General features: G+C 41.3%; 1 protein-coding gene across 10 annotated transcripts in view; it reads left to right on the top strand.

The window, feature by feature from the left end:
* The window catches only part of kiaa1109 (KIAA1109 ortholog), a 76,428-nt gene that overhangs the window by 56,375 nt on the left and 7,344 nt on the right, over nt 1–12,709 (top strand). For 5 of the 10 annotated variants that reach the window (XM_030443533.1, XM_030443542.1, XM_030443535.1 and 2 more), the window contains 16 exons: nt 320–450; nt 801–924; nt 1,053–1,165; nt 1,639–1,729; nt 2,064–2,123; nt 4,694–4,962; nt 5,133–5,348; nt 5,491–5,671; nt 7,105–7,294; nt 7,623–7,784; nt 7,882–8,018; nt 8,339–8,531; nt 8,876–9,076; nt 9,381–9,557; nt 10,079–10,216; nt 12,348–12,593. In XM_030443533.1, the coding sequence (XP_030299393.1) occupies nt 320–450; nt 801–924; nt 1,053–1,165; nt 1,639–1,729; nt 2,064–2,123; nt 4,694–4,962; nt 5,133–5,348; nt 5,491–5,671; nt 7,105–7,294; nt 7,623–7,784; nt 7,882–8,018; nt 8,339–8,531; nt 8,876–9,076; nt 9,381–9,557; nt 10,079–10,216; nt 12,348–12,593 (2,629 nt within the window). The remainder of the gene's footprint in view (nt 1–319; nt 451–800; nt 925–1,052; nt 1,166–1,638; nt 1,730–2,063; nt 2,124–4,693; nt 4,963–5,132; nt 5,349–5,490; nt 5,672–7,104; nt 7,295–7,622; nt 7,785–7,881; nt 8,019–8,338; nt 8,532–8,875; nt 9,077–9,380; nt 9,558–10,078; nt 10,217–12,347; nt 12,594–12,709) is intronic. The other 5 variants (XM_030443541.1, XM_030443536.1, XM_030443540.1 and 2 more) reach the window with 4 other exon arrangements.

Raw genomic sequence — 12,709 nt, 5'->3', positions numbered from 1 at the left:
GATGGGTGGAATGCAAAAAATCAAGGTTTTTTAAAATCTTCCTCCTCTTGCACTTTGAGTGGAATGGTGATGGTGTTGTCGCCTGTTTTGTGATTTGAAAAAAATAATAAGAGGATACCTGGTGTTTGGATCGCACTACATATAACCTATTCTGATTGAAAAATAACTTGAAATAACTTTAATCAAGTAGCTTTGGGAAGGATGCATTCGACAGTGGCTGCTTGGTGGAATAAATTAATTTTGGGTTAAATAAGTAGTTTTGTTTTAATTTTATGATCAATTTTTTCTTTAAAAATGTGTTTGGGCTTTGGCCAAACAGGAGACCATTGACCCTAGACGGCAGATGCTGATGGGCAACCAAGTGACTGACGCTCGTGGGAGGAAGTTCACCAAAAGGGTGGTGGATATCAGAGAGCTGAACGAACAAGCCAAGGTTATCGACGACCTCAAGTAAGATTCCGCTTAGTCATTTGTTGGTTCTGATCCTGTCAGATGTGATATTGATGGATCTAGATTTAGGCTGCAACTAACAATTATTTTAATCATTGAATATTCTTCAGATTATTTTCACAATTAATTATTTAATCTATAAAATGTGAAAATACCAAATCTTCAATTAGCATCTTTTGTCCAGCCAACAGTTGTAAACTCATAGATTCATCATCCCATTTACTATCATGAATGACAAAGAAAAACAAGAGCAAGAAAGACGACAGCTAATCCTTACATTTAAGAAGTCTAAATTGTTCTGCCAGTAAAGAAATGTTGTGTATTCACTCTTGTCTATCTTTTAACCACAGAAAATTGGGAGCCAGTGAAGGAACTATCAATCAGGAGATCCAGCGCTATCAGCAGCTCGAGTCTGTGGCCGTTAACGACATCAGAAGAGACGTCCGGAAGAAACTGCGTCGCTCCAGCATGAGGGTGAATGCTCCTATATTCATCACCCCAACTAGCACTTTAGTTGCCAAAGAAGTTAACTATTACTCTGACAAACTATGATGTGGACTTTTATGAAACATGTGTGTGCTTTTGTGTTTGTTCATCACCAGGCGGCTTCTCTAAAGGATAAGTGGGGTCTTGGCTACAAACCGAGCTACAACCGCTCCAAGAGCATCTCGGCGGCAGCAGGCCGACCCCCCCTGAAAAGAATGGAGAGACAGAGGTGAAAAAAAAGAATAAGCAGTTTTTCCTCGTATCATGTTATTGTAATGAAAATTATACTGTGAGGAATGCTTCATGCAGCATTTATTGTAAGTAATTAAGTAATATTTGAAACACATTCCCCATTAACCTACTTGCAAACAGAATGCAGTGACTCAGAGATTAGAATGTAGAGTGAGGAGAGAATGTGGTAATCTCATTTGTTTATAGTTATAATGCAGATATCTCCGGTTTAATGATATTATAACAGTTGACGCACTTTGACTGTGACAGTGAAAAAACATTAACTCTGCGGAAGATAAATTAGTCAGAGTAAGTGGAGTGAATCTGATGGGTAACAGTTGGTACTTAAATTAATAGGTGTGAAGTTATAATTTCCTGAATCATACAATAAGGTGTCGATATTCTTCATTTTAAGTATTTGTATTTATGTGTCACATGCAATTTTTTTGTGTCACTTTGCTGTGTTCATAGTTCCAGAATAGGGGATGTGGATGATTTGCCAGATATGCGTGTGGATGCGTCCTCTCCCGGACCCCGTGTCACCTTCAACATCCAGGATGCGGTAAATTTATTTAAAAAAATAACTTATACGCTGACAAAATTGAGTAAACACCTTAACACATTTTAGCTTTTTACTGATTTGATTTCAACATTACTCTTGACACATTTATTTTAACCAAATCGATAAGACAATAATAAAATAGGTATGTTTAGCTTGGTGTGGTTTTATGTTGACAGGTCATCATGTCATCCTCCATTTCTATATTTTTGTCACTGTAATTGTTCTCAATACTACACATGATACTGCGACTCATGTCATGTGGTCATGGGAGGGATCTCCCAAGGATTTCATTATTGATGAGCTCATTTTGAATAACTCTTTTGTTCATTTGAAGATAAATAATCAGGCCTTGGACTCTGCATTTGCACCAGTCAGTCCAGGAGAGGTATTCAAGGTATATGGTTGAAAAGATTCCATTAACAAATTAAAATACCTAACCAACACCAACAATTACCTCTGTTTCCTCTTCTCCTCTGTGATCATTTTGACTGCGCTGATCGCTCTTTAAACATGCACAGTCAAAACAGGATGCTAACTACATATACACTAATGTTATGTTGAATAATGTTGTATTTATTTTCATAAGAATTTACAGTAATCCTGCTCTGTCCTCACTTGAATCAGAGTATTTAAGTAATGTGGGACCAAATTCATATATTTATTCTACAGTCGTATAATTAAAAGTGTCATTCCATTAGAGATATGAGATAGAAATTTGTCCCTGATCCTGACCCAGGCATGATTTGAGAAATTATTTTTCTTACACAAAACTAAGACTCACCTATAAATACAGTTTAATAGTTTAATCAATCCTTAGTCGCACATTCTCATCCTGTCTTGAAACTGCATTAAAATCAAAATCAACTTTTCTTCAAGCTTGATAAATTTTGCCCTTGAACTGCTGATCACAATTCTGTTTCCTCTCTCACTCTTACATATTAGATCAACTTAAGTTTAGGCTAAGATTATAAATTAAATATGATATTGAATTACTTGGTCTTATTACTATAACGAAAGAAGTTTAAGGTAGACTAATTAGACACATTTGACACTTCACATTCCACACCTAATTGACATTTAATTCTGTCTCTCCTTGAAAGTCTGAAAAAGACTTTGCCTGTAAGACCATATCAGGCATTGCGGTGCTTAGCGCAGGGTCATTTGGTGATGTGGGAAGAACTGAGAGAGAGTATCATCGCTTGGTCCATGAACTCCACTTGGGTAGCTCCCAGTTTCCGACTCCAGAGAGGCTTCCTCCATCAGAGTATTTCTCCTCCCCTGCTGGTGCAGTCTGCTGGCAGCATAATGTCTTTTGAGGCACCAAGCAACATTATAAAAACTCAGAGCAATTTGGCAAACCTCTGAATGTTTGTGCATGTGTCGAGAAATCATTTTATGTTTCACCCTGACACCAAATGTGTCATGTAAACTAGTGTTTATAAGAATAGCCGTAGAACTTCTATTATAACATAAGTTTCATATTATTGGGCTATGTTGTTGGGTCTTTTTATGTATTTAGTAAAAGTAGTATTTAGTTTGACCAGCTAGCTTGATCAGCTCCTTATGTGATTGAACACAGCAGCATGATGTTGTGTTTATCCAAATGTTTATTTCAACAGCCACTGTGGTCCACAGTACTAGAGACTAAACATTTTACCCACACTCAAAATTAATGGGATAAGCATTTTTGCCACAACACCTATTTGTTCATCAAGTTCAAAATGAAAATTCAGTCTTTGTCTACTCATCCTCTTGCCATGGGAAATTTGGGGACATTTTGTAGTCGACAAAACACTTTTGGAGCTTGACAGCAAAGCAGTGTTGCAGCAAACTCTTAAACAACTGACGTAGACTGGCTGGCCTTCTCCAAGTGTCCAGAAGCTGCAAGATTTCAAATTAATTTGCAACCTTGAGCAAGGCCACCCACTTCAGACAGAGTGCGTGCTACCGCTTTTGGTTAGCAGCTAAAGTGATTTTGGCTGTGTAAATAACAGTGACGAAATCTCTACTTTTCCTAGCAATGGTCTGGGTTGTTAGGGGTTGTTAAGGTTATTACTATATATATCTACAAATGCTTTGCTGACTTTATTTGCCCCATAATTTAATCTATGTACAGGGGTATTTTCCTGCTGAATGATTAGATCTTTTTCCACTGCACAAAGCCTCCAGTATTCACTCTTTAACAATGACAAGCCCAGACTGACTTCACTTAGGGTTACATGCTCCACTTATGGCTCCCTTCCCTGGTCATTTGGCCTTAACCACCCACTTTGCCTCTGACTTATTAAAACACTTGTTTGTCCATCATAACATTGTTGCATTTAGAGACTTGTAGTGGTCAGTAAAAGAAAACAACAAAACTTGACATAAAGACAAATGTTGTTGTTGCGATGACTCTGGAACAGATCTTTATCCTGATTAGTCTCAGATGCAGTCAGCGAACATTTACAACATTTCTATCAATATTAGACAGCAGTCAAGTAGCTTCCTCTGGGATCCGTTGGTACTGTTGAGATTTCTGCTTATTTCCAGCTGTCTTTAAGGAAGCAAGGCTCGGGCATTTTTCCATTTTTGCCCTCTTGAGAGTGTTTCACCTTCTCGTTTTCATCTTCTTCCTAGTTTCAGGCTGTCTGTCTTTCATTTCTCCTCAAAGAAAGTGCATGAACTCTCAGCTCATCTGAGATCAGTTGATGGCTGGTAGCGTTCTGTTGTTGATCAGGAAACTCGACATCTAGACTGTGCTGTGAGATTTCATTTCAGCCATTAAGTAAAGACTTAAAAAAAGAGAAAATGCTGTGTGATCATCATGGTCCAATCAACAGAACACTATCTCCTTCACAGTTTTGATTCCATGGCTAACTTCCTACTGAAGACATCGACATCATGTTATTAAGTAGGAAGAGCTTTATGGGAACATGAAAACTGTCCCCTTGTGTGAGTTTGTCTCTCTGTCCTTCTCTGAAGTTTCCTGAGGAGACAGAGGTGGACCTGTTGTCAGTTACCATCGACGAGCCATCCCATCATCATCACCCCTATCATCTCCATTCTCCATCCGTTAGCGAGGACCAGCACTCGGCTTTCAATGCCCCCATCACCCCTGCTGTCTTCTCACCCATTCTTCCCTTCCAGCACGATGATATGAGGCGTGACGACTTATCCTCTTCCTCCTCTGAAGACTCTGAAAAGGAGGACGAGTTTGAACGCGAGAGACCACAGAGTTACCGCAGGCCCTTGTGAGTCGTCTTTTTGTTTTGTTTGGTTGTCCTGCTCAAACATTCTGATGCACTTTAGATGAAAGGAAGCAAAGTTAAGCTTTTCTTTTATGATTTATTTTCTCTACTATAAGTAAAGCTAGGCAATCTACAGCATTCACTAAACATTCCCTTTCTTCTTTTCTCCTCAGTCAAGCCTCTCACAGAAAGCCCTCTGGGTTCTCCGCTGTGAGTCAGCTGTTCAGCGAGCGCTGGCCGAGCACACCCGCCGGCCGTGGCTTCAGTGGTCCGACTACTGAAAGAAACATTGACTTTGAACTTGATGTCCGTGTGGAGATCGACAGTGGGAAGTGTGTCCTTCACCCCACCACTCAGCAGCCAGAACATGAGGACATTTCCCTCAGGAGGTGTGATTAAAAGGCTCTTTACATGTGAATCATGTAGAGTCAAATTAAACTCTATATTATGAAATCCACACTGATTTGCAGGAATTAAACTTTGTCTGTGAAAGCACGGAATGAAACTTTCTTATCCCTGTGGGTTTTACAGGAGTTGTGAGCGCAGCCTCAGGAGTCTGGACCAGGAGTCTCCCCCCAAAAAGAAGAAGCTGCAGCCCACCTACACCTCCACCACCCATCTCCTAGCGGGCAAGAAATGTCCCTCGTCCCTGCAGACCAAATCCAATGACATGGAGACCACAGTCTTCTATATTCCAGGAGTAGACGTTAAGGTCAGCGTCTGCCTCAGCATTTAAATTTTTTGTTCTTTTCTTTGTTGATTTGTGGGCACATTGCTCATACTCTCCTTGTATATCGATCAGTTCTCATCCACAGTTGTTGTTGGTGACATAGAGTGTGATGCCTCTTTCACACTAGACAAAAAAATGTTTCTATTGAAAAACATCACGTAAAATATGCATTTATTGGGGCGGCTTTTGAAAAGTCGCCCACCAATTGGACGGTTCGATTCCAGATCCCTACAGTCTACATTTTAAAGTATCCTTGGGCAAGATATTTAACCCCAAATTGATCCCAGTGGCTCTTCCATCGGTTTATGCATATGAATGATTATTGCTCCAGATGAGCAGGTGGTTGCTTCTGTATCATTGCCCGACTCAGCAGGCTAGTGCATCACGCATGCATTACTCTCACCAGAGATCAGAAATATTTTACTGAATTTTAAAGTTAAAGTTTTTTGCAAGTGACACATGCTGTTTTTGGGGCAGGAATGTGACGAAGAGTCGGCAGGACAGGCAGGAGGACAGACACTGCTGCTGTATTTTTTTCCTCATAGAAGTTGCCAAGTTACTACGTTACTTTTGGTTGGTCCTGTAACGTTGCTTTGTGGGACATTCCTTTTTATTTTGTTGAGTGAAGGACCTGTGTAGTTATCAGACTATTCGATCGACATGCCCTCGATACACGCAGCCGGCTTATCCCCTCACACGGGTTCGGTTCGCCAATGTTGCGGCTCTGATACTACCTCCAGAGGTGCATCAGCGCCGCAGAGAAATGTCACCCCTTGCCGCATCTGAGACTTTCACACAGAGCAGGGTGCGGAAAATTGCCGCAGGATCCCTGCACTCAAAGGGCAATGTGAATGAGGCTACTTGCTCCAGCAGGTGCTGTCTCAGTGGGATGGGGTTAGATGTTTGACTCAGAGGCACAGGAAATCTGAGCTCAAATCAGAGAAAAGAAGTCAGTCAAAGTTTATTGTAGTGCCAAAAAAAAAGATACGCAGAGATGGCAAAGATTATATTTAGGCTGATTTTAGGCCTATTTATGAGTCGGGACAGGAACTGCCATGACGCATATCATGTTTTGCCAAAAAACTAAATTCCTGGCAAAGAAAAATGCCCGTGGACTCCATAACTCATAAACAGAACATATTATTATAACGTATTATTTCTAGCACAATCCAAAGAAATGTGTTAAAGTTTCTGTGTTGAGATTTTGTTTTTGTTTGCTTTGTGGGTTAATATCCCCCACTGTAACGTGTACACAATTAACAGTGATGTACACAATTAACAGATGTTGAGCTGATTTGGACAATGTGTAAAACTTGACAATTCTGTTAAATATGACAGCTCAATAAAGCCAAAACACAAAGGTATGCAAAAACAGAAAGGTCTTGAATAATGATTTGTTATTTTTCTTTCCCCAGTTGCACTATAACTCCAAGACACTGAAGACAGAGTCGCCCAATGCCTCACGTGGATCCTCTCTCCCTCGCACTCTCTCCAAAGAGTCCAAGCTGTATGGTATGAAAGATTGCTGCCCTCCCAATCCTCCCAATGCTGTCCAAAACAAGACTAACTCGCTCCTACCTCCCCTGCCCCCACCTATTCCATCAGGTACTGAGCATTGCCTCATTTTGAATTGCATGCCCTAGCACCATTTGTAACAACTGACATTAGTGTACCACGCCTCTCTGAGCAGATGATTTACATCCACACATGGAGCCGCTGAATCAAATGCATGTGATTTCATCCTTAATTTAAAAAAACATGGAACCAGACCATGCCGTTGATCAAACAGCTCATGCATATTGTTGTGTGCTGCAGACAGGAAGACACCAAAGACCATTTTTATAAAAAAATTGTTTTAGAGACGAACTTTTAACAGGGGTGGTGACACACAGTCCAGGTCACAGATGAATTATACTCCCATCTGTCGTTGCAGCCAAAGGTAAAGGCAGTGGAGGAGTAAAGACGGCCAAGCTGTATGCCTGGGTGGCCCTCCAGACTCTACCAGAGGAAATGGTCATCAGCCCCTGTCTGCTGGACTTCCTGGAAAAAGCACTGGAGACCATTCCTATCACTCCAGTAGAAAGGAACTACGCAGGTGTGTTTGTTGTGCCTACTGAACTTGATGAACCGTCTTCTCTGGTAATACAATATATTAATGCGTACTCTTCATGTGTTTGTGTTTTTTCCATCAGCTATGGCTTCCCAAGAGGACGACATGGGTCAGTTTGATACGGAGCAGCTGGAGGAATCCACCACCTCTCTGGTTTCCTCGTCCACATCAGCATACTCCTCCTTCCCTGTTGATGTGGTTGTGTACGTCAGAGTCCAGGTACTGACAACTCCACTGTAATACTTTTTTTTTTACTAAAATAAGTGATACAAGATAACTGATAATTACTGGCTTCTCATGGCTGATGAGATAATTGATCATTTTAAATGTTTGTATTTAAAAAGAAGTTCTAAGCTTATGTACCCCAGAGTAGGAAAGACTAAGATGTTGTAAGTAAAGATGCCACGACATGGCTGATTTTGCATTAGCTGCAGTTCGCACAAAGACCTTACAAGGGATCTTATCTGTATTTACAATGTAGCCCAAAACTACAGTATTCACATTACGCGATTCTTACCATTGCTATCGTGTGTTTGTAGCCCTCTCAGATCCGCTTCAGCTGCCTGCCGATGTCCAGGGTGGAGTGTATGCTCAAACTGCCCTCTTTGGACCTTGTCTTCTCTTCTAACCGCGGAGAACTGGAGACTCCAACGGGAGCCCATCCTACTGATGGCTCTCACCCATCCTCCACTCCACCTGGGCAACACGTCCCCAAACTGCCTCCCAGCAAAGGTCTGCAGGGAATGATTGAGAACACAACATTTGCAGTCAAAGTATTATATAAAACACAGTGAGCGTAACTGTTAGCAATAAATGTACAATTTGCTCCAAAAGCCAAAGAGAAATGGCAAAGTATAATATTCTGTTATAGTATACAGTTACATTTTTGACTTAAAGGCAGACTGTTCATTCTAATCTGTAGGTTATTCCTTTTCGTTGTGAAAATGTGAGTCATAGATGGGGGGTTGGACCTTTAAATTGTGGTGATCACATTTAAGTTAATTAATGCCTATTGTATGTGACTGCTTGTTTTTTTTTTCCCCTGTGTTTTCCCACCTTCCTCTTCCTCCTTTCAGCATCCCCGTTGCTTGGGAGCCCTCTGGGCAGGAGCCGCCACAGCAGCAGCCAGTCCGACCTCACTTCCCCCCCCAGTACCTCCTCGGGGCTCAGCTTCACTGCCTGCATGTCTGACTTCTCCCTCTACGTCTTCCACCCCTACGGCGCCGGAAAGCAGAAATCTGCTGTCACAGGCCTGCCTCCGGGCCCAGGGCCGTTAGGTATGGAAATGGAAAGGAAAAACTTGTTGTATTATTCTTATTATAAAGGATGGGCAGTTTGTACTGTTTCTGCTGATTAACTACTTATTTTCCTCCTTTACTGTGGATATGATTGCTGGAAAAAAAGAATCATGTACAAGTGTGCATCAAGTCATGGTTATCTAGATGCCCACTAGCATCTAGATAACCATGACTTGATGCTCTATGCTGACAGACCTACAGTATTATTTCATGCCACTTGTTATCAATGTATGATCTTGGCTACAAGGATGGAAATTAAAGTTTAATTACCTTTTTCCGGAAGGTACAGTTGATGAGGAGCCGTCTTCTGTAACAGGAAGAAAAGACTCGCTGAGTATTAACCTGGAGTTTGTGAAGGTCAGTTTATCCAGGATGAGGCGGAGCGGAGGCCCCACCTTTATTGAAAGCTTCATTCCTGCCAAAGGTGGAAAAATGGACACCACCCTCATCAACATCTCAGGTATGTCCTCAGCTCCAGGAGAGGGCATTTCTCTGTTAGTACAATAGATCATACTTATTGTTTATGGTTCAGTTTCTTGCTGTATTGTAAAGTGTATTTAGTGACAAAACAAGACATTTGAGTATGTCATCTCTGGTTTTGGAAAACGCCGGTGGCCATTTTCCCCATTTTTTGACATCAACTAATCAGTTAATCGAGAAAATAATCGATAGACCAATTGACAGTGAAAATGATACTTAGTTGCAGCCATATTGTCATTTTTTTAATTCAGTCCTTAGAGAAATATCCTATTAAGTGTGAAGGTTCATTATATTAGACATAAGAAGTCTGAATTGATTGTGTCGGTCCAAGTATAGAAATGAGACCTGGTGGCATGATAGATGAAAAGAACACCTTTCTAACCTTTATATCTTTTTCACTCGTATGTTTGTTTTAAGGACTAATGCTGCCAGTATGCTCAATCTGTAAAACCTTTTTAAGGGTGTGTCTCATCTGAACAAATGTTATATTCTCTTCCTTAGCCGTGTGTGACATTGGCTCGGCCTCCTTCAAGTACGACATGAGACGACTGAGCGAGATCCTGGCCTTCCCCAGAGCCTGGTACCGTCGTAGTATTGCCCGGCGCCTCTTCTTGGGAGACCAGACAATCAACCTGCCAGGTGACCAGTTGACCACTCACACCACTGGGGGGAATCACTACTCGCTTTGATGTGCAATAATCTCATGTCACATCAGTCAAACATTTTCCAACAAACATAGATGTTTGTTTTTTTTTGCCATGATTGTCTGTGTTTGTTGGAGAATGTTTGGTCAGATTCAACACATTCAGTCTTTGTTTGGTTTGCCATGCTTTCTAACAGACATTTTCCCAGACAGTAGCTATAAAGTGTGTGTGTGTGTGTGTGTTTCCATAGCAACACAAGCTCACACCAGTAGTAGTGGTAAACTCAGTCATATTGCCTACATGCGTGTGTGTTGACTACTTTCTGTCTGTTGATTATTAACTTTTTATGCGAGCAATTGCTACAACAATTCACAATTGTTTACAACCTTGAGTTTAAGAAGAAAAAAAAATCAACAAAAGGATTCATGGAAAAACCAGACCTGCCAACCTGTACCCATTTTGCGTAGCAAGTACGCAATTTGACATCTAAATACGCTGGTACGACTCGCCCCTCTAAACTACGCAAAAAGCTGCGGACACGGGAGTTCTGTGGCAAATGTGCACGTGCGGTACTAATGTCTGACAACACGATGCAGCAGCGTGGTAAAGCAGTTTCAGCCAATCATTGTAGAAAAGCGGAGAATAACGAGTCTACCGAACCTATAGCGTAACATCCCCGCCCCCCTCCTCCCTGCCTCCTCGTGCCCTCTGCCTCCCTCTCCGTCCTCCGTTCCCCACTTGCTGCAGTTGGCGCTTAAAAAGGTAAAGTGTGTGTGTGTGTGTGTGTGTGTGTGTGTGTCAGCGGACCTGCCAGCTTTTGGTAAATGTGAATCGTTACGCGTAACATTACTTTCACTGTGGAAACATTCGAGCCGAAGTCTAAGTGAAAAAAAGAAAAAGAAAAAAAGATTTGCGAGGTGTTTTTTCTTAGCAAATCTATCGATCATGTTCCCCTAATGACCCCAATGCATCGTCAAAGAAAAAAGAGAAAGAAGAGGCAGCGGTGCATCTGTGTGTGTGTGTGTGTGTATTTTAGCCTTTATATATATCCATTGCAGATAGAGCAGGCCTGTATATAAGGAGGAATGTGATTATTTATACAGTTTAAACATGTAGCCAACAAATCTTTTACAGCAAGTTTTGCAACCACTGCCATGGCAGATGAGGGAGATGACAGGGAGGGACAGGGCAGCAGACCTGCCAAAAAGAAGAGGGTCCATGTCCCCCAGAAGTTTTTGAATAAATATCAAGAACAGTGGCCATGCTTGTGACCCTCTAAAGTTCCTCATCATGCATTTTGCACAGTGTGCAATTATGATGTGGACATAAGCCACCAGGGAGCTGCAGGTAATATATAAATTAGCCCCGGTGATGTGTGCATATGTACTGTAAGCCAATTTAATTATTACATTCTTGAAAACAAAAACATCTATTGCAATATACAAAATAAATTATTACCATTTTAATTAAATATATATTAAAATAATTTTGGATGAATTTTGATTAAATAAGTATTGAAATAATCAATGCAGTTAACTTGTGGCTATCAGCTTGTATAAGCACACATATCATATAATGAAAGCTAGTGCAACGTTTTAGTTTTAGTGTTCAATATTAAAATGTCCAGTGCAGTGCACATGATATTTTGGAGTCAGGTCAAATTGTAAAAAATGTCTGTCACTTAACTAGTCAAAATAAGAACTATGAACAAGTGTGTGTGTGTGTGTGTGTGTGTTTTGCAGACTGTCGACGCCATGTAGAGGGCAAAAAACATTTAAAATATAGGTTTTATTGTTTTTTTATAACCGATTTCCAGCCAGTGAATGGGGAAATTTCTGCGTGCAAAGCAATGGAGTTGCAAAAGTCTGCGAAAAAAAGCCGCACAACACAAGTGGTACTCAAAATATTTTGACAAGGTTGGCAGGTCTGGAAAAACTAATATATGCACATTGAGGAGATTCATGTTTGTCTATCTGCTCATCTCTACGGGGTCAGCTTGTGTACATTTTTAATATCCCATCTTCCTGACCTACTGTCAGCCAACATTTCCTCCTGCTGCTCCTTGTTGACATTTAAAAAAAAAAAAAAAAGTCCAATTACAACTCTCAACCTTGACCTTGCTTCAGCCTCTGGCCCTGCTACCCCTGACTCTGCGGAAAACATCACCCAACACCTGTCCCCCGAGTCCAGCCGTAAAGCCTACTGGAGGACCTGGGATGGCAGCATGGGGACTCAGCACATGCCCCAATCCCCCAACGTCTTCTCAGAGCACTCTGCTGGGAGCAACATGTCCCCGGGCGGCATGGGCCACCTCAAGTCCCCTGCACCCGGGCGCACTAGGAGCGTGTCTGATTCCTCTGCTCCACGGAGAGGTAGTTTACTCTTTGCCATTTCTTTTCAATTTCCATGAAACTCAAACATCCCTCGTAGTTCCCAAGACGTAAATAGAATTCTAATTCAGATGCAAGATGCCAGTCAGTCCTCGACT

Source organism: Sparus aurata, chromosome 16 (genome assembly GCF_900880675.1).
Source record: "Sparus aurata chromosome 16, fSpaAur1.1, whole genome shotgun sequence".
Classification (NCBI taxonomy): Eukaryota; Metazoa; Chordata; class Actinopteri; order Spariformes; family Sparidae; genus Sparus; species Sparus aurata.
Note: the sequence above shows the minus strand (reverse complement) of the source record. Positions and strands in the feature narration are given on the sequence as shown.